The sequence below is a fragment of the Ambystoma mexicanum genome, chromosome 14 (genome assembly GCF_040938575.1).
Source record: "Ambystoma mexicanum isolate Mex_15411 chromosome 14, UKY_AmexF1_1, whole genome shotgun sequence".
In the NCBI taxonomy this organism is placed as follows: Eukaryota; Metazoa; Chordata; class Amphibia; order Caudata; family Ambystomatidae; genus Ambystoma; species Ambystoma mexicanum.
In genome coordinates this window covers 609,112,592-609,138,966 of record NC_090940.1, presented here as the reverse complement: position 1 = coordinate 609,138,966, position 26,375 = coordinate 609,112,592, and the positions used below count along the sequence as shown (strand labels likewise).

The following is a 26,375-nucleotide window of genomic DNA, read 5'->3' as shown; positions in this document are numbered from 1 at the left end:
GTGCACAAATGAGGGTGGCACTTGGTGAGTGCCTGAAAGGGCAGGGAAGTATTTTCTTTTCATTGGTTTTCCCAGTAACCACAGATATCGGATAACTATAAATAACCACGGCTATCTGTAGTACATAATAATTATACCCACGGTTATTGGGAAAAAGGTAGTAAAAAAAAGAAAAAAATATATATATATCTATATATATATATATATATATATATATATATATATATATATATATATATATACAGCTACAGTGAGGTAGGGGGTGAAAGGCCATGGCTAGTGGCCTGTTAGTGTTTTAGACAATAGAGTGGGCACAGGTGAAGGCCCTTCTCACTAGCCAGGGCAAAGGCCAAAGCCCTGGGTTGTGGGCCAGACTGGCCACGGCCGATGCCATAGTAGTGTTTAAAACAATAGAGTGGGCACAGGTGAAGGCCCTTCTCACTAGCCATGGCAAAGGCCCTGGCTAGTCAGCCCAACTGGCCATGGCCAAAGGCCATGGCCAGTGGCCTGGTAGTGTTGTTCAATAGCACGGCACCACACTGATTTTTAGAAGCCACCAACTATCAAAGGATCTCCACAGGGAACCTCCATCCTGGATCTCCAGCTTTTAAGTGGGTGTCCAGGACCATGCCCATCTCAGTGGGGGACTGGATGGGCCATTTAATCATCTAGGTGGTATGCAAAATGACATCTCAGTGCAATCTACTGGCCCGCCAACTGAGTAGGGAGAAGTATATACTAGGGAAGAGTGGACTATTTAAGGGTAAGGGGCTACTGAGTGGGGGGCAATTATAATACCTTACATTGCATATAGCACTGGCAGCCATTGGCCTGCGGCTTAATTCCTCTACATATAATAGGTGTTGCTATTACCCGAGCATAACCGTACTCAGAATGAATGGGAGCGCACAGAGGCAGCCATTGTCTCATGGAGCTATGGCTGTGGGGATAGAATGCACACTTTAGGGATAGCTTCATTGGTGGGCGGGATATTTCACGTGCAGAGCGAGACTCTCAAAGGGTGAGTCAAGATTCTATTCGGGGAGTGGTAGAGTTAAAGATCAGGAGAAGAGGGACAAAGGGTGCCAGTCATAGGACAGGAGGGTGCTGTGTCAGGCAGCTTGTGGGATTGTTTGGAATGAACCAGGAGGTGCCTGATGGGATGGTGGTTTGGATGGGGGGGCATATATATTGTTCAAGTGCGGCGGGCTTAGCTATTGTAGATGGCCCGCCCTGGTATTTAATGACCACTGAGGGGGTGCTTCACAGTGCATTAATTGGTGAGTTTGCACAACGTAGGTCTAGGTGTTAGCTGATCAGTCAGTGATCTGTTTCCTTGTTTTCAGCTTCAGCATTCTTGAGTGACTTCTTGTTTGTTGCTCGTCTGAATTTTGACCTCATTCTTTTGCTCGCATAGTGTGTTGGAAAATCCCTCTCCCCGCTTAGGAGTCAGGTGATGCTCTTTCAACCTTACAAGTTTTAAATACAGTTTTTAATTCTGGTTTTGGTCTTTGATTCGCCTTGTGTGGGAGTTCCCGTTTCCCTTGGGGAGCATGAGCATGTTGCCACAGTGGTACCCCTTTTCTAACCACAATTAATTTAGTAAATGTGGGTTAAACTATAATGAATCTACAACTGCCATGGTGGTGTCCTCAAACTCGTTTGTATGAAGGAGTTGGGGTGTTGTTGGAGGAAATGTTGATAGATAATCCAATATATATTGTCTACTAGTACGCATGCAACATATGTATTAATGTACATGTTTGTTTTCAGTGCAACAACTTCACCACATGAAGCTCTTTCTGTCCTGAAGAAGGCTTGGTCCTACTACAATACTCGGGCCATTCTTGCCGAAACTCGAGTTGGCGACATACATTTTGGCAACACTAATTTATCATTTGAAATCCTTCTCTTGTGATTGAGGTCAGGGGATAGGGACTACGTAAATGCTCACTTTTCTACCCCTCTTAAATGTATTACATGGAATGCTAATGTTTTTTCATTCATAAGAGACTGACATGCTAATTCAGCCCCAGATGTATGACCCTTGCGTGTCCGTAGGATTCGTTCTAATCCATTTTTAATTGTGTTTTGTTTGCTCATTGTGTACTTTCTTTTTCTCTTACCCATTATCGTTCTTGATGTTGGTAGCATATTGGGACTGGGCCAGTTCTTTGTCCTCTTTAGTGGTGGTGAGTCTAAGTGTTTAAGGGTAACTATATACCCCAATTTGGGGCTGGCGCCAATTGCATATATTGACTGAGTCATCTATTTTATACCGGTGCTTCATGTTTCCAATCTCTACGTATTCTGTGAGTTTTTCATTGTTTATTTTCTGTATTGTATGATATTGACACTCATTTTTTATATTTTGAATACATTTGAAATAATCACTATCAACGCCCCCGGTTGAAATCATTTCTAAAATCGTCTTCAACATTTTAGAGGAACCCCACCTCCTTTTGTGTGTGTTGGTTGAGTCCACTTGGGGTTCTGTCAAATCACTGTGATTTTCCTCCTGATTTTCTATGCCCGTGTGTATGGTCATCATGACTGATTCATGTTCTAGTTAACAGTTCTCTATGTTAGATTAGCTGAACTAACAGCACGCCTCTTAGGAAAATGAAAAGCGGGCCATGGCCGATTGCTTGCACTATTAGTGCTTCCCTAATGTATGCCTCATAACAGAAATCCTAGGACAGAATAGTGTTCTGTGGTAAGTACCAGCACCCCCATATAAACTAGACTCTGAACTAACCAAAAGCACATGCTCGTTTCTGCAGTCAGTGAACATCTAGAATGCCAACATGCCTACTTAAACAGAAGAATGAGGAGTGACTCCTCATAGTTGAAACAACACAAATCAGGAGTGCCTCCTCTTCGTTTCATTCTATAGCTTCTTTAGGCTAAGGGGGCGGGGTGTTCCTTTGTGCAGTCACACTTGTATGTGCGAAGTCTGAACTAATGCAGGACTCCACTGTGTAAGATCAAAGTCTAAACTAAGGAATAGCGGATCCGCTTGTGTGCAAAGACTAAGCTACCGAGATAGCCTTCTCATGTGGGAACGCTAAGCTAAATGCTGAGTGCCGTCCCCATGCATGCAAATCTAGACTAAGGAACAATGCCTCCCTGTGTGCGCCAACTCTAAGAAAAAAGCATTGCTTTACGTATGCAAAGTCTAAGCTGTTGAATTGTGCCTCATTGTGTGTGCAAAGTCTAAGCATATGCTGCTCCGCGTGTGCAAAATCTAAACTCCTGACAAACATTGTGAAATGTGCAAAGTCTAAGCTAGTCAATAAAGACTCACATTTGTGCAAAGCATACAGTAATCAAGAGAACCCCTTTGCGTGTGCAAAGATTGAATAATTAATAGTGACTGCCTGTGTGTACAAAGTATAGCATATTTAGCATTGCATCCATGTTTGCAAAGTTTGGACTAATCAAGAAGGCCTCCTTATGTGCAGAAAGTGTTCAGGAATGAACAGTGTCTCGCTGTGTTTGTAAAGTCTAAGCCAATCAAGAGCACCTCCTCTCAAGAAAAGCTTAAGGTAATCAAGAGCACCTCCTCTCAAGAAAAGCTTAAGGTAATCAAGAGCACCTCCTCTCAAGAAAAGCTTAAGGTAATCAAGAGCACCTCCTCTCAAGAAAAGCTTAAGGTAATCAAGAGCACCTCCTCAAGAAAAGCTTAAGGTAATCAAGAGCACCTCCTCTCAAGAAAAGCTTAAGGTAATCAAGAGCACCTCCTCTCAAGAAAAGCTTAAGGTAATCAAGAGCACCTCCTCTCAAGAAAAGCTTAAGGTAATCAAGAGCACCTCCTCAAGAAAAGCTTAAGGTAATCAAGAGCACCTCCTCAAGAAAAGCTTAAGGTAATCAAGAGCACCTCCCCAAGAAAAGCTTAAGGTAATCAAGAGCACCTCCTCTCAAGAAAAGCTTAAGGTAATCAAGAGCACCTCCTCTCAAGAAAAGCTTAAGGTAATCAAGAGCACCTCCTCTCAAGAAAAGCTTAAGGTAATCAAGAGCACCTCCTCAAGAAAAGCTTAAGGTAATCAAGAGCACCTCCTCTCAAGAAAAGCTTAAGGTAATCAAGAGCACCTCCTCTCAAGAAAAGCTTAAGGTAATCAAGAGCCCTTCCTTGTCTGTGCAAAGTCATGACTAATCAAGACCGCCTTCTTGTGTGCACAGTCTAATATAATCATGGTGTCTCCTCTAGAGAGCAAAGGTGAAGATAAGAAGCGTGCCTCCTTGTGTGTGCCGAGGCTGAGCTAATTAAGAGTGTCCCCACTGGTTTTTATTCTCTAGGCTATGGTGGAGCTATACCTTGGATATTTAGACTTTTAAACGAATCAATACCTCTTCTTCTTGTATGTAGACTATTGACTTATACAGAGGACCTCCTTTTGATTAGAGGCTAACTAAGCATGCCTCCTTGTGAAGGCAAAGTCTGGGCTCACCCAAGAGTGTATGCTCATGTTTTTAGACTTTAGACCATGCAAGGGTACCCTCGGATGTTTACGGACTACACAAGAATGCCTCCTTGTGTTTTTGGACTATAGCCCACCACAGGATGCCTCTTTGATTTTTGAAGCTATAGACTACCCAGGGATACCTCTTAATGTTTTAGACCATAGGCTACCAAAGGGTGCCACCTTGTATTTTGCCGTAGAGTATATAGGAGACCAAAGGTGCCACAATGTCTTTTTTAGATTGCAGATCACCAAATACTACCTTTTCATGTTTACAGGGTACAGACTACCGATAGGTGTCTCGTCATGTTTACAGAGTATGCCTCTTCATGTTTACAGAGTATAGACTAGCTATCATTGCCTTTTCATGTTTACAGAGTATAGACTAGCTATCAGTGCCTCTTCATGTTTACAGAGTATAGACAAGCTATCAGTGCCTCTTCATGTTTACAGAGCATAGACTAGCTATTTGTGCCTTTTCATGTTTACAGAGCATAGACTAGCTATTGGTGCCTCTTTATGTTTATAGAGTATAGACTAGCTATCGGTGCCTCTTCATGTTTTCAGACTACAGGCTTCCCTAGTGTTCCACCTCATGTTTTTAGACTATTGATAAAGGTGCTTCCATGAGTATTTGGACAACAGACTACTAAAGAGTGCCTTCTCATATGTTTTAAAGAATAGAGTACTCAAGGATAACTTTTTGTGTTTTGGAATATCGACTATCCATGCGCATGCATTTGTGTATTTGGACTTCAGGCATGCGCAGTGGGCATCCCCGTGTTGTTAGACTATATACTATCATTGAGTGCATCTTTGTAGACTACCCATGTGGGACTTCTCATATTTGTAGACTTTAGTGTATCCAAGGATTCCTCTTCATTTTTTGGAATGTAGACTACCCAAGAATTTCTCTGCAGGCTTTTAGCTATAGACCACCCAAGGGTGCCCCCTCGTACTGTTTTTAGACTATAGACTACCCAGGGGTGCATCTTTGGGTTTTTAAGCTATAGACTACCCAAGGGTGACTCCTTATATTTTGGGCTATAGACTACACAGCTGCCATCTCGGTATCCAGTTAAATTTTCGAAAACATATTTTCGAAATGCCATTTTGTCGAAACAAAATTGCTTCGTTAGTAAAAGAAAGTGTCAATAAAAAAAATGGAGGGTTGGGGGGAACCCCCCCAATAAGCCCCCATTTAAAAAATAAAATGTTAAAAAAACATTCAACAATTATTTTTGGCATTTTGGTGTCGAAAAGAATGGCATTTCGAAAATGTGACATTCGAAAATGTCACTATAAACCGCCATCTCACGTGTTACATTTAGACTATGGACTATAGACTGCCTTGTGGTGGTTTTAGACTATAGACTACCCAAGGATGCCATCTTGTAGTGTTTTTAGACTATAGACTACTCAAGGGTGCATCTTCGAGTTTTTAAGCTATAGGCTGTCCCTGGGTGACTTGTTGTATTTTAGGCTATAGACTACACAGCTGTTCCATTTTACACTATAGACTATGGACTATAGACTGCTCAAATGTGCCACCTTGTAGTGGTTTTAGACTATAGACTACCCAAGGGTGCCACCTTGTAGTGTTTTTACACTATAGACTACTCAAGGGTGCATCTTTGAGTTTTTAAGCTATAGGCTGTCCCTGGGTGACTTGTTGTATTTTAGGCTATAGACTACACAGCTGCTCCATCTTACACTATAGACTATGGACTATAGTCTGCTCAAGTGTGCCACCGTCCATGCAGAGCAGCCACGATTGCCTCCTTGTGTTAATAGACTATAGGTTATCAAACAGTTCACCTTACTGACTACCCACAGGTACCCCCTCTTATCTGTATACTATACCTTGCCCAAGGATTCCTCCCTATATATATAGACTATGTAAGTGCACCAGCTCACGTATTGCATGTATAGACTGTCTCAGAGGGCCTTCTAATGTCAGACTAAAGACTGTCTCAGAATGCCCTGTCGCGCCCGCAGTTCAGAGGCCCGTCAAGAGCACCCACTTGTTTATTAAGCCTGCAGGACAGTGGCTACTAGTGTATTCAGTCCATAGTGTGCCGAGTAGTGTCTTCAAGTGCTCAGACCCAGATGAGCAAATAGCACCTGCGTGTTCACTCCAGGCTATACACTAAGAGCGACTCCTGGCGATTTCATCTTATCTGGAGATTAAAGAGTACCCAAGGATGCCTCTTTGTGCCCTCAGAATGCACACCCTCGCGCATTTATACCCTTGACTATCTGTGGATGTGTCCTGGTTCACTATGACGTCTCGTTGTGCATTCAGACCATAGCCTCGTCTTGCGCGTCGCCGCGTGCCCCCTTCCCAGACTGTGCAGGCTGTCTCCTTGTGCAATCAGGCTGTCTACTAATAGCGAGCGCCCCTTGGTCCCCCCTCTCCAGGCTCCCAGGCTGCCAGCGCGGCCTCCTCATCAGCCCTCCTTGTGTATTCTGAGGAGGTGGCAGCCATTATGCAGATCTCTGGCTCCCTAATGGCGCCGGGAATGAGCAATGGCCTTCTGCCTGAGCACGTTGATATTTTTAGAAAGTGTCTTTTCTAGTTCTGTCCTCCTTGGAGCCCTCTGCCAGGTGGCCTTGTGTGATAGGTTGTTTTTATACCCACTCTCGTCTCATTGGTCAGGGAGGTCACGCAGCTGTGTTTTTTCAGCCTCCTTACTGAGTGGGGGATACATTGTCCCCCAGTTCAGTGGTGTCCTCCAGTCAGGATATGATGAGGCGAGTTAGAAGGGGGCTCAGTCCCCTTTCGGCCGGTAGGGGTCACTCTGCACATTCAGCACAGGCAGGAGAAGGCCCAGGATCCACTTCTTTCCAAAGACCTGCAGCAGGTTGGCCCTCCAGGGGCGCCTCTTCCGCGCCTGGTACTGGGTCTGCCCTCGGAGGATCAGCAGCATCTGATGGCAGCAGAAGCCGGTGCAGGCCAGGCCCACCCCGAACCAGAGGTAGAGCATGAGGACCAGGAACATCTCCGAGCAAAGGAGGGCCCCTGCAGGCAAAGGAGAGGGGAGAGTCAGAGGGGGGCGCACAGCAAAGGTGGGTGGGGGGGAACAAAGGGCCTTCAGGGAGGGGTGCAGTAGCGTGCAGCACATGTGGGGCGTATGAGCAATGAGAGACAGAGCGGGAGAGGAGAACGTGAGAGAGACGAGAGACAGATATCCCTTACTACACAGCAAACATAGGAGCTATGAGCATTCAGAGAGAGGAGAAAGTGAGAGAGCAGAGAGACAGATATCCCTTACTACACCGCAAACATAGGAGCTATGAGCATTCAGAGAGAGGAGAAAGTGAAAGAGAAGAGAGACGGATATACCTTACTACACAGCAAACATAGGGGCTGTGAACATTCAGAGAGAGGAGAAAGTGAGAGAGGAGAGAGACAGATATGCCTTACTACACAGCAAACATAGGAGCTATGAGCATTCAGAGAGAGAGAAGAACATGAGAGAAAAGTGAGACAGATATGCCTTACTACACAGCAAACATAGGGGCTGTGAATATTCAGAGAGAGGAGAACGTGAGAGAGAAGTGAGACAGATATGCCTTACTACACAGCAAACATAGGGGCTGTGAATATTCAGAGAGAGGAGAACGTGAGAGAGGAGAGAGACGGACATCACTTACTACGCAGTAAACCTAGGGGCTGTGAATATTCAGAGAGAGGAGAAAGTGAGAGAGAAGTGAGACAGATATGCCTTACTACACAGCAAACATAGGGGCTATGAGCATTCAGAGAGAGGAGAAAGTGAGAGAGGAGAGAGGCGGATATACCTTACTACACAGCAAACATAGGGGCTCTGAATATTCAGAGAGAGGAGAACGTGGGAGAGGAGAGAGGCAGATATCCCTTACTACACAGCAAACATAGGGGCTGTGAACATTCAGAGAGAGGAGAACGTGAGAGAGAAGAGAGACAGATATGCCTTACTACAAAGCAAACATAGGGGCTGTGAATATTCAGAGAGAGAAGAACATGAGAGAAAAGTGAGACAGATATGCCTTACTACACAACAAACATAGGGGCTGTGAGTATTCAGAGAGAGGAGAACGTGAGAGAGGAGAGAGACGGATATGCCTTACTACAAAGCAAACATAGGGGCTGTGAATATTCAGAGATGGAAGAACATGAGAGAAAAGTGAGACAGATATGCCTTACTACACAGCAAACATAGGGGTTGTGAATATTCAGAGAGAGGAGAACGTGAGAGAGAAGTGAGACAGGTATCCCTTACTTCAAAGCAAACATAGAGGCTGTGAGCATTCAGAGAGAGGAGAAAGTGAGAGAGGAGAGGCAGATATCCCTTACTACACAGCAAACATAGGGCATGTGAATATTCAGAGAAAGGAGAAATTGAGAGAGGAGAGAGACAGATATCACTTACTACACAGTAAACCTAGGGGCTGTGAATATTCAGAGAGAGGAGAAAGTGAGAGAGAAGAGAGACAGATATGCCTTACTACACAGCAAACATAGGGGCTATGAGCATTCAGAGAGACCAGAAAGTGAGAGAGCAGAGAGACAGATATGTCTTACTACACAGCAAACATAGGGGCTATGAGCATTCAGAGAGAGGAGAAAGTGAGAGAGGAGAGAGGCGGATATACCTTACTACACAGCAAACATAGGGGCTCTGAATATTCAGAGAGAGGAGAACGTGGGAGAGGAGAGAGGCAGATATCCCTTACTACACAGCAAACACAGGGGCTGTGAACATTCAGAGAGAGGGGAACGTGAGAGAGAAGAGAGACAGATATGCCTTACTACAAAGCAAACATAGGGGCTGTGAATATTCAGAGAGAGAAGAACATGAGAGAAAAGTGAGACAGATATGCCTTACTACACAACAAACATAGGGGCTGTGAGTATTCAGAGAGAGGAGAGCGTGAGAGAGGAGAGAGACGGATATGCCTTACTACAAAGCAAACATAGGGGCTGTGAATATTCAGAGATGGAAGAACATGAGAGGAAAGTGAGGCAGATATGCCTTACTACACAGCAAACATAGGGGTTGTGAATATTCAGAGAGAGGAGAACGTGAGAGAGAAGTGAGACAGATATCCCTTACTTCAAAGCAAACATAGAGGCTGTGAGCATTCAGAGAGAGGAGAAAGTGAGAGAGGAGAGGCAGATATCCCTTACTACACAGCAAACATAGGGCATGTGAATATTCAGAGAAAGGAGAAATTGAGAGAGGAGAGAGACAGATATCACTTACTACACAGTAAACCTAGGGGCTGTGAATATTCAGAGAGAGGAGAAAGTGAGAGAGAAGAGAGACAGATATGCCTTACTACACAGCAAACATAGGGGCTATGAGCATTCAGAGAGACCAGAAAGTGAGAGAGCAGAGAGACAGATATGTCTTACTACACAGCAAACATAGGGGCTATGAGCATTCAGAGAGAGGAGAAAGTGAGAGAGGAGAGAGACGAATATGCCTTACTACACAGCAAACATAGGGTCTCTGAGCATTCAGAGAGAGGAGAAAGTGAGAGAGGAGAGAGACGGATATCCCTTACTACACAGCAAACATAGGGGCTGTGAATATTCAGAGAGGAGAAAGGTAGAGAAAAGTGAGACGGATATGTCTTACTGCACAGCAAACATAGGGGCTGTGACTATTAGGAGAGAGAGAGAGAGAGAGAGATGCCACACTACACAGCAAATATAGGGGCGGGTGAACATTCAGAGAGAGAGTGAGAGAGAGAAGAGAGACAGATATCCCACACTTCACAGCAAACATCGGGGCTATGAGCATTCAGAGAGAGGAGAAAGTGAGAAAGAAGAGAGACAGTTATGCCAAATTACACAGCACACATAGGGGCTGTGAATATCCAGAGAGAGATGGAGAGAGAGAGAGAGAGAGAGAGAGAGAGAGAGAGAGAGAGGGAGAGAGGGAGAGAGAGAGAGAGATGCCACACACCACGGCAAAAATAGGGTCTGTGAACATTCAGAGAGGAGAAAGGTAGAGAAAAGTGAGACAGATATGTCTTACTACACAGCAAACCTAGGGGCTGTGACTAATAGGAGAGAGAGAGAGAGAGAGAGAGAGAGAGATGTCACACTACACAGCAAATATAGGGGCGGGTGAACATTCAGAGAGAGAGCGAGAGAGAGAGAGAAGAGAGACAGATATCCCACACTTCACAGCAAACATAGGGGCTATGAGCATTCAGAGAGAGGAGAAAGTGAGAGAGAAGAGAGACAGTTATGCCATATTACACAGCACACATAGGGGCTGTGAATATCCAGAGAGAGATGGAGAGAGAGAGAGAGAGAGAGAGAGAGAGAGAGAGAGAGAGAGCGAGAGAGAGGGAGAGAGAGAGAGAGAGATGCCACACTACACAGCAAAAATAGGGTCTGTGAACATTCAGAGAGAAAGCGAGAGAGAGAGAGAGATGCCACACTACACAGCAAACATAGGGGCTGTGAACATTCAGAGTGAGAGAGCGAGAGAGAGATGCCACACTACACAGCAAACATAGGGGCTGTGAACATTCAGAGAGAGAACGCGAGACAGAAGAGAGACAGATATGCCATACTACACAGCACACATAGGGGCTGTGAATATTCAGAGAGAGAGAGCGAGAGAGATGCCACACTACACAGCAAACATTGCACCTTGCAGAATTCATAGAAAAGCACAATAAAAAAAAACAGCAAACATAGCGGCTAGAGCGAGAGAGAGATGCCACACCACACTATATAACAAACACAGCGGCTTGCAGAATTCAGAGAAAATCACAATAAACAATGTGACTATTCAGAAAGTGACAACCCATAACACAGCAACCAGAGGGACATTCAGCATTCAGAGAGATGCGGGACACCATATGGCAAGCGTAGGGGCTATGAGCATTCAGAGAGGGGCATCACAGTATACAGCAAACATAGGGGCTATGACCTCTCAGAAAGTGACAACCCACAATACAGTAATCAGAGGTACTATCAGCATTCAGAGAGATGCGTGACACCATATGGCAAGCGTAGGGGCTATGAGCATTCAGAGAGGGCCATTACAGTATACATCAAACATAGGGGCTATGACTATTCAGAAATTGGCAACCCTCAATACAGCAACCAGAGGGACTATAAGCATTCAGAGAGATGCGTGATACCATATGGCAAGCATAGGGGTAGTGAGCATTCAGAGAGAGGCACCACACTATACTGCAAGGATAGGGGCTATAGGCATACAGAGAAAGAGTCCACCCTGTATGGCAAATATAGGGGCTACTGTACAGCAAATGATTTGCCTATGACATTCGGAGAGGGGTGCAACATTATAAGACAAGCATAGTGCCTGTGAGCAGTCAGAGAGACGTGCCACACTCTGCAGGAATTAGACACGCTATGAGCATTCTGAGAGAGATGCCCCACTATTCTGCAAACATTGGAGCTATGAGCAGAGGAAGCACTGCACTGTATAGCAAACATAGGGGTTATGGGTATTCAAATGCATCAATCCATAGAGCAAACAGGGATTACAAGCATTCAAAGCCAGGCACAACAGTATACAACACACATAGGGGCTAACAGCATTCAGAGTGTGATGCCACACTAGACAGAAAACAGAGGACACATGCGCTTTTAGTGAGAGTGCGTGACTTATATAGGAAACCTAGAGGTTATCAGCATTCAGAGAAAGGCAACACACCATGCTTCAAACCCAGTGGCAAAGAACATTCAGAGGGAGACAGCACAGTGCACAGTAAACATGGCAGCTTTGAGCATTCAGTGTGAGAGAGCACAAGTATAGGGGCTGTAAGTATTGAGAGACTCCACACTCTTCAGCAAACATAGGCACCATGAGCATTCAGAGAAAGACACAACATTATCCTGCAACCATAGGTTCTGTAGGCATTGCCAGCAAGCCACTAGACTATGCAACAAAAATAAAGGTTATTAGCATTCCGAGCTGGGACACTATATAGTAACCATAGAGTCTATGAGCATTCGGGAACACATACCACAATATCAGGGGCGTAGGAGCTATGAGAAATAAGAGAGAGGTTGGGCAATATACAGCAAATGTAGAGGCTATGAGCATTCAGAAACACATACCACAATATCAGGGGCGTAGGAGACACATCAAATCTGGGGGGGGGGGGCGGAGGACATCTTGGGGACTTTGCTTTATTTATTTATTTATTGTGTTTTAGTCAAAGAACTCGACTTTTCACAAAATTAGAATTAAAATAGCAGTACGTATTAAATTACAAATATCACTTTATAAACCAAGAGGAAAGAAGAAAAGAAAACAGAAGAAAATTAAAGGATGCAGCAGCAAAGAACATGTCTTTATATGTTGCATTTCTGGATTTTTCATCTGACTATGAGCTCATGGTAAGAGAGAGGAAATAACATTTGCTTCCAGTGGGCCACAGCTAGGACGCCAGCTCGTTAAGAGGCAGATCACCTGCAAGTGGACTCCTGCCAAATAAAGGAGTTGAAGCCTTTTCTGCCAACTGCAAGTTGCTACTTTTTTTTGTGTGGAGCAAGGGGACGTGTGTGTCTATTGGAACGGAAGGATGGGGTTTTCAAAGAAAGAGGAAATCTTGTTTGTACCTCTGAGTAAGCCCTGAAATGGTAGTAGAGGGACCAGGTGTGTGTTGTTGCTGCTTTGACTGTCCTCCAGTGGGGGAGGGGGGTACAGCAAACAAGGAGGATGAGCAATCGCAAGCCCACCCCCTTATAAGCACTCCCCAGTTCCGCAGCCGGATGCGTCGGACCCGGGGGATGCCTAGTAGGCGGGGTGTATGTGGACCCGGGGGGGTGGCCAGAGGGGCAGCCCTCTATGTAGGCTGCCCCTCTAGCGCCCCTGCGATGGCCGGGCCAGCCTCTCACGATGAGTCTGGTCCCTCTAATTCCATCTCATACTGGCTTCAGAGCCTAGCCTTTCTTTGCCTTTGTTATTCTGAATGCAGAGCTGGACTCTGTTCCTTTCTCGTTTAACATTTGCTGCAAAGGCTGATCTATTTGATTCTCTCCTATGTTACTAGGACGCAGAGCATGGGTCCTCTGCCCTGTTACATTATTAAAAGAGCCCCTCTGGCCTTTCTTTGCCTCTCCCTTGTCTCACTGCTTGCTTGCTTAATACATACCTCCTTGCTTGAACACTCAACATATTCTCCCCAACACAGTAATGGCAGCTGAAGTCTGTCTTACCTTCTATTTGTTCTGTGTCTTGAATTGGCCTCTTATTTCCGCTTTTCTGTCTGCAGGGGAAAGGCATTTGCCAGTCACTGCCATGATGGTTCTACTTGGCCATAAGAGGGCAACAGCTAGCCAATATTGGAAGAACATGGGCATATTATGCCAGAGGCTGGCAACTATCTTTCTAATGCCTACACAAGAGACACACCTCTTGCCTTTGTTTCTAACTGTAATTCAGTGGATGAAGAAATGCGAGAACACACATATTGCTTATAAATGAAGGGGATGATGTCACACTTGGTTAAGACATTTTGATCACGCCAGGAGCTCATTTCCAGCTGCAATTAAGCGATTACCTTTTAGACTTCTGGCTTTAAATAACATTAGTATCACCTGGAAAGCACAGAGGTTGCTCAACAGGGTTCCTTGGACCACGAGGGGTACCCTACTCATGGGCATGGATGATTGAAGGGCATTCTTGCCCTGGTTTGGAGCCTGGCCCCTACAGCCATGATGGGGGCGGGGCCTATTACTTTTGGTTGTACGTACCCTTTGAGGGTGCGCAGACATTGCCTCCGGCTTTAGCCCACTAACAGCTCTGCTTTGCAACTTTATCACACATACCTGTCAGATGGCATGTAACTCAATGCTACTAATGTTATCAGCCTCAGAAGTCTGGAATTCTTTGCCACATCAACTAGGGTACAGGCTTGCCACCTGAGACTTACCCATGTCTGAGTCTGCATCTGTCGCCCTGTGAGGAAGACACACACAGAAAGAGCAGGGCACAGTGCCCTTGTGGGTGTTTCACACTTCTTCCTCGGGGTGGGCACAATTCACTCCGCAGAGAAAGTGTTACGCTCACCTGGCTCCCACAGGGGCGTCGATCGGACCCAGACAGCTGCGGTCTCCTCCAACGTGAAGCGTAGTGCAGAGATGACAGACTGGACTGGCCCGCCTAATCTCGTCTGCTTGACCCGTAGAAGTATTCTCCTGCAAGTGGAGAAAGGGATTTAGCCACCCGTGGATTCTAGTAATGGCACCCCTCTGTTCTCCCCACTAATCACCTCCGATATTCCCTTTCAGTAATCTCACCTTATGTTTTTGAAGGATGAGCTCTCCGTCCTATGTGGAATGCATGGGCGCATAGATACCAGTTACTTCACTGGTTCAAAGGCGTTGGAAGAGTTCCGGATGAATATTGACTCTGAGGTTCCTGGCGAGAACCCGTAAGTATAAAGTCCCAAGAGTTCAATATGTCCGATGTTCACTCTTGTCCCGTTCACTTCTTGTGTTGCAGCTGGATCCAAGAGAAGATTGTCTTGTGGCAGCTGATGGCGTACAGGTAAGAGTCTGTATTACCCAACACTGTCCGGTAAAAGATGCGTGTATTTAACTTGTTGTTTTCTCGCTCCTTACAGGTGCAGCGTAAGAAGTTGCGGGATGTTAAAGAATAATGCCTCCGGTGGTAAATCAGGTAAGTCTATGGTGGTAAAAAGAGATTGTATTTGTTGGCTCTCTCGGCTCACCTTATATTTCTTTTGCCCCCTAGATGCTGGAGTTCGGCGAGGAAAATGATGCATGCAGCGCCGAATCGAAAAATGCTGTGAGGACTGGTGAGTATGGCTCGGCGCTGCAGCTGGCGATGCGACGCGTGCAGAAATAATGTCCTTTCCAAGACGTGATGGATCCGGAATCAGGTAAGGAATTAAAATAAAGTCTGTGTTCTAACCTTTCCTTCTTCTTTCCTCTTTTTCTAGGAGCTCTGGATACGAGGCGGGCGTGGCAGAAGACTGGATGCTGACTGCAGGCACGGTGAGCGTTACGCTGCTGGATGCAGAATAACGCGAAGCATGTGCTGCTGTTTGGGCGTGGTTTAAATAGCTTTCAAAGTAGTCCCAGGTAAGAAGTTCCCCCAGAACCACACCCGAGTAAAAAATAGTCCCTGAAGTAAAGTAGTCCCATTCAGGCCTCACGTTGGCTTGACTTCATTGCAGCATGGTCTGCATGAGGTAAGTAATGTACATGAGCCTGGCGCCAGGACTGATATCCTCAATGAGCCTGGTGCCAATGGCGCCAGGACTGTACCAAGACAGCCCCTAGCCGGGGCTGCTGGGTTTTTAGTAAGCACCTGGATGCCTGCTCTGGGGGCTTATGGGCTTGGTCCGGATGCCTGATGGTAGGCATCATGACAGAAAGTGGCACATGCTGGGCAGCATTCTCCCACTTTGACAGTGTCACCCAAAGAGCGAAATTGGCCATTTGAAATACCTCTGTCGACTTATTATTACGCAATCCACACTGATGGGTTTAAGCACCTGCTTAACGTGGGATGGCAAATAAGGGCATTTGCCAACGCACTCAAGGAGCACAGGACACCCTATTACCAGCGACATGCCATGCTCACTCATTCTGATCACGAATTGCCATTTATCTGGGGTCATGTTAAATGTATTTATTTATTTATTACATTTGGAGCATCACGCAAAACCCCCAAGCATCAAGGCGCAAAGTAAACTGCGTGGAGTGGACCACTTCCAATGGCGCATGTCTTTACTTTTCCGCCACAAAATGGAAGATTTTAGCATAAAAGGCAGGTGAAATCACATTGCTTTTCCACTTTGGAAGAGTGTAAATACCTCGTGCAATTAGCGGTTGCTGGCAGAATTGACAATGGCTTCCTCTGGACTCCACCCCCTTTTACCAGGTTTAATTTCCAAGCAGATCCCAGAGGAATCCCTTTCCTTATTTCCAGCATGAGAATCCAGGCTGGCAGTAAGGCCGCATTTGCCTGGTGGAGCGGGAAATACAGGGGGTACTGGTGTGTCCACTCGGCTCCCGAACTCCACCCAGAAAATGCGCAAAAATCTGGCCAATTAGAAAAAGTGACAGTAATAGTGTTTTCCACCACTTTTCTGAACCAATTGACCTGGAAAATGCTGTGTTGCATCTGAAGCTGAATGCATTCACTCTGCCTATTATCCCACCAGAAGATTAAGCCAGGTGCTGAACACAGGTGTTACTTATTCCTTTGAACAATCTGCATTTGGAGCATTAACTAACTGAGCTACCTTACAAATGATATCTCCTCTGGGGCTTTACCGTCTTAACCCCTTAACTGCCATGGGTATTTCCCCACAGTGCCAAGGCCTTTTTTGGTGATGTCGGTATGTCGCCATTCAATCCCTTGTAACTTCTTTGTTACATGGGATATCTCGGCCAAAGTTGGCCTCTTTTTTCCCCACATGTAGGCTGCCGTAACGCCACCCGGGAATCCTAATTTGCTGTAGGGGGGTGAGAGAAAATAACCAAAAAGGAGAACATTTGTTTTTTTTTTCAGAAAATGCCAATCAAATGTTGTACAAAGAAGCCTGTGGTGTTTTCCTTGTAAGAGCTAGGAACAAATGGTTTGCTGTGCTGGATCCACCATTTTCCAGGCTTTCAAGAACAGATTGCGTGGAAACCAAAATAACATATTTTGATACATACATTTATGAAAAGTAGACAATATTTCACGTTTAGGAAGGGGTGATTTGCGCAGGTCAGGCAACAACTAGGTGGGGAAAGATTCCATAGTTTGGGGGAAATTGGGAAATTGAGAGAAAAAAACGCAATTTCCGCACATTTCACTCTGGTCTCCCACCGAAACACGCAGCCAACAACACATGGCCTACCTTCCCGCGTTCCCACAGGTTTCCCAATTAAAACGGTACTTCACATGTGTGGGTGCACCTACCTGGGTGCAAAGGGAAACGCCTAAAACACTGGTACCCCCAAGTCTTTTCGCACAGCAGATTTTCAGGAGTTTTGCTCATGTGGACAACCTACAGATTTGGGCCTAGGGTGTCGTAGCCACGAAGGAAATCAGGGAACCCCATGCATTTCCGAAAAGAAGACACCCGTGGGAATCCACAGAGGTCTGACTTGCACGAATCGCCCCATAATTTATGACCCAGTTACCAGTGGTTTAGCCTTTTCCCTTTGCACCCAGGTAGGTGCACCCACACATGTGAGGTACCGTTTATGTCGGGGCACCTGTGGAAACGCGGGAAGGTAGGACATGTGGTGTTGGCGGTGTGTTTCGGTGGGAGGCAAGAGGGAAATATCTGAAAAAAAGTTTTTTTCACCAAATCTCAGACGTTGCCGGGGATTGTGGGTAATACATTCTGGGGCGATTTGCGCAGGTCAGACCTCTGTGGATTCGCATGGGTGTCCTCTTTTTGGAAATGCATGGGGTTCCCTGTGGGTGGCCAGAGTGAAAAGTCTGAAAATTGTGTTTTTTTCCACCAAATTTCCGCACATTTCACTCTGGTCTCCCACCGAAACACGCCGCCAACAACAGTTGTCCTACCTTCCCGCGTTCCCACAGGTGTCCCGACGAAAACGGTACCTCACATGTGTGGATGCACCTACCTCGGCGCAAAGGGAAAAGGCTACCCACTGGTAACCCCAAGCCTTTCGGCAAAGCAGATTTTAGTTTAGTGACCCCCACACCCACCCCCAAAACAAGTTATCATTTTATTTTTGTTTTTGGTTTGCCTCCTTCCTGGGGGCAGATGGGCACACATGTGTGGCCATCTGCCCCTGGGGGGGCAAAACCTACTGCCCCAGGCTTGGGAGGGGTGGCTCTGCCAATATTTGCAGTGGCCTCTCCCCCCTCCCCAAATGGATGGGGGCATCTCATGTACCCCTTCCTAGGGGCAGAAAACTGCCCCCAGGGAGGGCTACATAGGGTGCCCCCATCCACTTAGGGTGGGAGGGAGAGGGTCACCCCCCTTGCAAAAATCCCTCGTGGCTAGTGGTCCCACCCACACCCAAAACTAAGTTTTAAGAAAATATATCTTTTTTTTTTGCCCCCCTTCCCTGGGGGCAGATGATCACCCATCTGCCCCAAGGGTATTGCCCCCATGCTTTGGGGGCCAGGGGGGAGCGGGCAGCTTACATAGTAAGCAGCCCCTCCCCCCACTTCAAAAACAGATCCCTGCACAACACACCAAACACATATTCTGGGGGGGATAAACGACATTACATCCTCCCATTTAAAATTGTGGGGCGATTTGTCCCCCATGACCCCTCATGTCCTACGCCCATGCACAAGATACAGGAACCATAGGAGCTATGAGAAATAAGAGAGAGGCTGGACAATATATAGCAAATGTAGAGGCTATGAGCATTCAGAGCAGGAGCTGCTTGGCCATAACGGGCGCAAGGACACTGAGCTGCCTGCGCCTTCGCCCATCATGGAGGAGCCGCGCCGGCCCAGTGGAAACATTGAGAGCTCCCTCAGCTACTAACTGTCAAAGGGAAACGTGGGTTCCTTTGACAGTTAATTTCCCCTGCAGGCATGTTCAATGGACCTTGCAAGCCCGGGGACGTTCTGCGGATGCAGGCAGGGGAACTGTACATCTGGATGTGTTTCAGGGGGCGCTCCTGGCAAACCCCTACACATTCAGACCAACCGGGGCACCGACAATGGAGCACTACAGCGCATGCACACATGTGCAGGAACAAGGAAGTGCTCTTTGCTTCCTGGTTTTGGTTCTTGCTGCATGGGAGCTTCAGAGCTTTTGTGCAGGCTCTAGCGGAGTAGAGCAGAGTCTGGACCGGGGCTGCAGGTAAGTTGAATTTTCTTATGTAAGCTATGTGTGTGAATGAGCAATTGCATCGTGTATGGGCATGGTGTGAATGAGCGAGTGAATGTTCTGTGAATGTGCGTGTGCTTATGTTTTTGCTGGGCCTGGAAACTGAGTTTGGTGGGCGTGTGAGCAGGGGGTTGGAGGGTTGTTGGCGGGTAGGTGGGGTGCAACTAAGGCTACTACAGCATTTTGTAATGGCATCTATCATAAAGTAAGCATGATAAGTGTTATTACATGGCTGGGCTGGAATTTTTGTGCAGCCAGTGTAGCTATTTATTTTTACTGCAGCGTGGGATTTCTGTTCTGGGCCTCTATGATAAAGTAAGCCTGTTGAGTGTTATTACGTGGCTAAACTGGCATTTTGGTGCAGCAATGTGTTACTTACAGTCGCATGGTGCTTTTTTTCCATCCGGGCACCTGTGATCAAGTAAGCGTGATACGTGTTATTACATGGCTAGAATGGTATTTTTGTGCAGCCAGTCTAGCTATTTCATACTGTGGCATGGCAGAGCAAGCATGAGGGCTATAGAGATTCAGGGAGCAATGCTACTATACACAGCAAGAATATGGGCTAGAGGCTCACACAGCAGTGCTACTCTACACAGCAATCATGGGGGCTAGAGAGATTCAGAGAGCAGTGCTACTATATGCAGCAAACATAGGGGCTATAGAGGTTCACACAGCAGTGCTACTCTACACAGCAAGCATGGGGGGTTAGAGAGATTCAGGGAGCAGTGTTACTATACACAGCAAGCATAGGTAGGGACTAGAGGTTCAGACATGGCTCGGGTGTGAGTCTGTTTTCTCCCAGAGCAGGCTGTCTGTAAAACTGTGCAGGGAAAGCGGGGCGAGGGGTTTGAGTTTCTAAATATCCCATCGGGTAGGATGGGATAAAGGTTTTACAGGTAAGAGAGGGATACCGGTATCCCACTCCCACTCACCCAGGACCCTCACCTCAGGTGATCCTCCCGCAATGGTCCACCGCCAGGGTCTAAATCCAAAGTCGATGGCCGTGACCTGGCCACCTGAGAGAGAGATCTACAGGGACTAGCGGTTGAGACACTTTCTGGTTTCTCACGGAGAGTAGTAGCATAATGTATACAGAGGTTGATTTTGGGGTACAATTGTGGTTAAGATGTAACCCAAAAACCAGTCATGCTTTGCACATAGTGTTGTACCGCAAAGGGACTGTGGGGCTTATTACGAATGGCGGTGCAATAGAAAGCTGACAGTAGCAGAACTACTACCACACCCCACTGTGCCGCCTAACGTAGGGGTTGAAGGTTAAGCAGAGGATATACAGGAGGAATACTGTGATCAGAATTGCCATCCATGGTAATTCCTCCAGAATCCCCATGACTCTGAGGGACTAGCACTGCCTTATTGCGCTGTGGGTGTGTTTCACCAAATTGTTTTTGATCACGCAAACTGACCGCAATTTATTTACTCAGGGCGGAATTTAAACGCACATACATTTTTTTGTTGTTTTTTTTGTCCCCGCCTCCAATTTAGGGGACACCCCTGCACCTCCAAAATTGCAAAATATCAAACATGGGGAGCAGGGAATACCCCCACAACCCTCACTCTCCAGGGTTGGTATTTTCTAATATATGCAACCAGATTTCCCCAAAGGCCAAATCACCCATGCAAAGTTTGATAAAATTGGTCATTAGGTCAATTGTTTTAGGTCAACTAGGCTAATACCCCTTATTGCCACTCATAATACGGTGAATTTACCACCAGAGCAGGTGGCAGTAACGGTTATCGAAATGGGCTGTGATTCCAGAGGATTTCCCACCGAAGTCTTAATGAGGCACGATGCGCTGGCAGGGCAGCACCTCCAATTGTCCCATTACTGCAAAGATGGCCGCCCTCTTGTTCTCATTGAATGGTGCATTTTGGTCATTGTTTGCTGAAGTGGAGTCATCCCACATATTCAACCAGGTTCACGCTCTACAGCAATCAGTGGCAGAAATGACCTTAAAAGCCAATGTCCCGATACTACGCAAATCAAGCTCTTCGCCAGGTTTCAGTCTCGGGAGGATAGCACAAGGGCAACATGCTCACCTTGGAAGCAAGATGACACACAGCAACACAGGTTCGATCCTCGGGTCCGCACTTAGAAACCTCTGGGTATTAAGTGCGTTATAAATAACTTATCATATCATATCAAGGACATGAGGGCACATTGATGCGTGTTAGAGCGGGGGGTTTGGTGGGGGGTTGTTTCATGACTCTCATTGCAGCATTGAAGGTTGATGGCTGGAAGGTTTGGAATCAGTCATAACCACTGGCACAGCTCTGGGCAACCCTCCAGACCAATGATCTCCAGCGTGCCAAGCCATTACAGAAGGGGAGACGACTGCATGCCAAAAGGTGCCATCCCAGCCAAACTTCCATCTCGCATCCCTTATGCACAAGACCTCCAGGAACCGCAGGCATGTGCCAGCCTTGTTGGGCTTCATCAGTGAGGTGTAGCTTGGGTCTCTAGGACAGGAAGCTCGGGCCCAGGTTGAAGCATACTCGTCCCTCGCCGGCTGACACATGCAACACTGAAGGCTGCAAGGCCCTGAACAAAAGACACGTTCTTTTGGCAATTAAAAAAGGGCGGATTCTCAGTAGACGACTGTCTGCAAGATTTCTGGGGGTGATGCATGTCTTCCGCTATGAAATGTCCCTTAAGGAAGGAGGGGCAGAACGGAAGATAATTAGTGAATCGGAATAGCCTTGATCCAGGTTTCCTGGGAGATATTTGGAGTGGAGCAGGTGAGAGAGAGCACACATAATTACCTTAAGCCTTCTTAAAATGCTGGCTTGACATTACAATATGTTAGAGGGGTGTGTTTCGCCCCACACAGAGCTGCAGCAGGTGCTCTTTTAAAAATGTCGTAGTCTTCTAATTAACAGATCCTAATGTAACCTCTCGGGAGGATAGCTCAGGGGCAATGCGCTCGCCGTGGAAGCAGGATGATACGGAGCATCACAGGTTCGATCCCCGGGTCCGGTTAGAAATAAGATATCATAACAGGTGTATTTGTCAGTGTCTGAATACAAGATACTATAGGCCCGGGCACCCATAAAAAATGTGCCCCAGTTCATCACCTTTTGTGACAAACTGAGTACTGTCCAAGGGGGCGTTTCGGGTACCCCGGTCAGGAACATTGGTCAAAACTTCCAGCTGCACAGGAACTGATCATTCAACTGGCCAGATTAGCCCAAAAATGCTGGTTGACACTATCCAGTTAGGCCTATTGTCTGGGACTGCGACCTGTGTCTCTCCAGGTGCTTTCGACTACAACTCCAGAATCCCTCACCTTTGACTTTGCTGGCTGGAGCTGATGGGAGTTGTAGTCCAGATCATCCGAAGCGTCAGTGGTTGCAGTAGGCCAGTCCAAGACTTGTCACTGTCCTCCAAACTCCATGAATTTCAATGTATAGACTGTTGAAGGATTGCTGATTTGCTCCTGATATTTGAGCGCAGAACTGCACTTCCAACTATGGCTAGCTAAACGAGAGCCTGTTTACGCCGCCCTCCAGATGTTTCTTGGAACTACAACTCTCACCAGCCCTAGCGGTCAGAGGCGAGTTTTCATGGGTGTTGTAGTTCAGAACATGTAGAGGGCGACTCAAGTAGTTCTCATTTCAGCAAAATAAGTGACATAAATGGCATATATGTCCCTTATGTGCCCTTTGCTGGACCAGCCTCTGCATCAATACTGAGACGACTGCTCATTTCTTTTAAAAAGCATTTACTTTGCAAATGAAACATTAATGAATATTTCAGAAACCAGAGCACTCTATACTAAAGTGCTTAGAAGCAGAATAAGCAGAGCGTTAACGCCAAAGCCTTCAACTGTCTTCTGAGCACAGAGGTTCTCCAGATTGCAATGCATGATTTAGAATTCAGCAGTGTGTTAAATAAAACATTTTTTTTAATCCAGTCCACCGCATGAACACTGCGGAGTTCTATTATAATCAATGGGACATTGATGAGAAACAGACATAACAGCAAAGACGCAATATAGGCTGCAGTGGCAGGAAAAAGATGAAAAGCATTCGAGTAATTCATTTCGGATAAGACTTAACTCTTTAAGTGCCAAGGGCGAGGTATCTCATCCTTGGGATTACCTCCCTTTTGCCAAGGACGAGATACCTCGTCCTTGGCACTTAAAGGGGTTAATGAAACAGAAAACGTTAGAAGGCATTGAATGGCGAAATACCAAAATCACCAAAAAAGGCCTTGGCACTGGGGGGGGGGGGGGGGGGAAACCCATGGCAGTTTCAATTTTTTAATGAGAAGTTTAGTAATTTACTTCAGATGTATAAAATACTCTAGAATTGTAAATTACTAAAAAAAAGTTTTTAGGGTGATACAAGTGACAGTCGCTGGTTATCCAGGCCTGTACCGGTATCCTGTGACTTTAGGCAATGAAATACATATCCGCTGGGGTTTTTAGAAAGAGAGTTAATTGAGAAAGCACAATATAACATTAAAATGTTGTGTATGCTGAAACTTCCAGTGGTCTCTTTACTTTCTCTCGCTTCCTTTCTATTGACGTCACTGACGCCATTAATCCAGCAGGATTTCCATGCGTGGTTTGTGTACATGCCGCCATCTTGAGTCTGGAGTGGCGGGAAGACACTTGTTAAAAACGCGGCTGTGCCGCTTAGCCTTTACTGGGATGATCTTGTAAAAGCCCACTGTTTCTATAACACCGGACGTTGCCAGCCGGTGGCCCAATGGTGCACTCCTAAGGGCTTGAAAGCCCTAAAGCAAATAACTCGGGAAGAACTCAATGGATAGTTTATCCAGAGGAAACATTCACTCTTTTTGTTTTGAACAACGTCAGTTATTTTTAAATTTGTGAATTCACAATTTGCATGATTTTAAGTATATTGATAATTTTGACATCAGCAAAGTAATGACAAATCGCAATACTGATGGTCCAGTCACAATGAGTTGGTTTTTTATAAAAATATAAAAAATTTAGGGCAGGAATATACAGAAAGGTCCTTTCATTCACCAAAAACGAGAATAACAGGAATAATTTTACATTGGGGCCAATACACAACTCATTGACCCAAAGGGGCACATTGTACATGTAACGAAAACAAATATAAAAGGTACCAGTCACAGTTATTAGATACTGATAAGACATCCCCAAACACTTCTTTCACAAACATCAATGCCGACGCGTTTCGGATTTAATCCATCTTCAGGGCTAGAAGCGTTAAGTTTCAAATAATGCTCAATTCTGAATTTTCAGATTTGGTCCTAGGGAAACACAAATAGACTAATCTTAGTCCTATTACTATAGAGTGATGCACAACTAAACAAATCATTATCATACACTGTGCTTATATCCGGGTGGTTACAGAGGAGGTTTAGGGTTAAAGATTCGAATACAAAGTTTAAAAATACAATACTTTCGAAACAAAAGGACCGAAAAAAACAAAATCGAATGTATTATTATCATTATTATTATTTTTTTTGGTGGTGTCCCCCCAACCCCTGTTTTTTGGCCAAAAATCACTAATTTTACCTATACCGAAACCGCAAAAAAAATAATACATTAAAAAAAAAGGCTTTCGGTCTTTTGTTTTCAGTCCTTTTGATTCGAATATATTGCATTCGATCCTTTTGAGGCGTTTGCGCTCGCGCTTCGCCACCATGGTCGCCATCTTAAGTGAGGACTAGAATGTTATGTTAGATGGCAATGCCAGTCGAGGTCATAAAATGTAATCGAGCAGGAGCTGGTCTCTAAATTTAAAATTTAAAAGAATGTATGAAGTTAAGAGGCGCATTGGACCGCTGTGCGCACCCTCCCACTGTGAACGCTAGACTATTTTTAAGTCTATTTCTATATTTGCCCTCAACTAATAATGCGGCAGACTTCAATCAAAGAAAATGGTACGTGGCAGCAGAGTAATGCCACTCCGTTGGGCCATTGTCAAAACAGTCAACACTTACTCTATTACATTGCATGGACTATGTGGCACACTTTAATTAGGGAAAGAAGCTCGTAGCTGCAGATAAATGCCACTCCACTGGGTTGTAACAGAAAAAATCGTCAATCGTTTGTGTGCATCATTACTGTCATTAACGATCGGTACAATTAAAGTTTCTAAGTAAAGTAAAGAAAGGCGTCCTCAGTGCAGGGACGCATGTCCCTCCATGCCGCTTACCGGATGATATGTCCAGAATGCCTCTGAGCCGCCCGTCAAGACGAGCCCCTCGGCTCGCCAGTGTGTTTATGGTTTCCATGGAGCCGTTGCGCTCGCGCTTCGCCACCATGGTCGCCATCTTAAGTGAGGACTAGAATGTTATGTTAGATGACAATGCCAGTCGAGGTCATAAAATGTAATCGAGCAGGAGCTGGTCTCTAAATTTAAAATTTAAAAGAATGTATGAAGTTCTATGAAATAAGAGGCGCATTGGACCCGCTGTGCGCACCCTCCCACTGTGAACGCTAGTGTGGAGATGGAAGATGTTCAAATCCCCTCTCATGTCTGACTATTTTTAAGTCTGACTATTTTTAAGTCTATTTCTATATTTGCCCTCAACTAATAATGCGGCAGACTTCAATCAAAGAAAATGGTACGTGGCAGCAGAGTAATGCCACTTCGCTGGGCCATTGTCAAAACAGTCAACACTTGCTCTATTACATTGCATGGACTATGTGGCACACTTTAATTAGGGAAAGATACTTGTAGCTGCAGATAAGATAAAAGCCGCTCCACTGGGTTGTAACTGAAAAAATCGTCAATCGACTGTGTGCATCACATTACTGTCATTAACGATCGGTACAATTAAAGTTTCTAAGTAAAGTAAAGAAAGGCGTCCTCAGTGCAGGGACGCGTGTCCCTCCGTGCCGCTTACCGGATGATGTCTGGAATGCCTCTGAGCCACCCGTCAAGACGAGCCCCTCGGCTCGCCAGTGTGTTTATGGTTTCCATGGAGGCGTTGCGCTCGCGCTTCGCCACCATGGTCGCCATCTTAAGTGAGGACTAGAATGTTATGTTAGATGGCAATGCCAGTCGAGGTCATAAAATGTAATCGAGCAGGAGCTGGTCTCTAAATTAAAA

At 45.8% G+C, this 26,375-nt stretch overlaps 1 protein-coding gene across 3 annotated transcripts in view; it reads right to left on the bottom strand.

The window, feature by feature from the left end:
- Positions 1–247: 247 nt before the first annotated feature.
- The window catches only part of ZDHHC22 (zinc finger DHHC-type palmitoyltransferase 22), a 90,109-nt gene continuing 63,981 nt past the window's right edge, over positions 248–26,375 (bottom strand). For all 3 annotated transcript variants that reach the window (XM_069638014.1, XM_069638015.1, XM_069638016.1), the window contains exon 3: positions 248–7,485. In XM_069638014.1, coding sequence (XP_069494115.1) covers positions 7,235–7,485 — 251 coding nt within the window. In that variant the 3' untranslated portion in view covers positions 248–7,234. The remainder of the gene's footprint in view (positions 7,486–26,375) is intronic.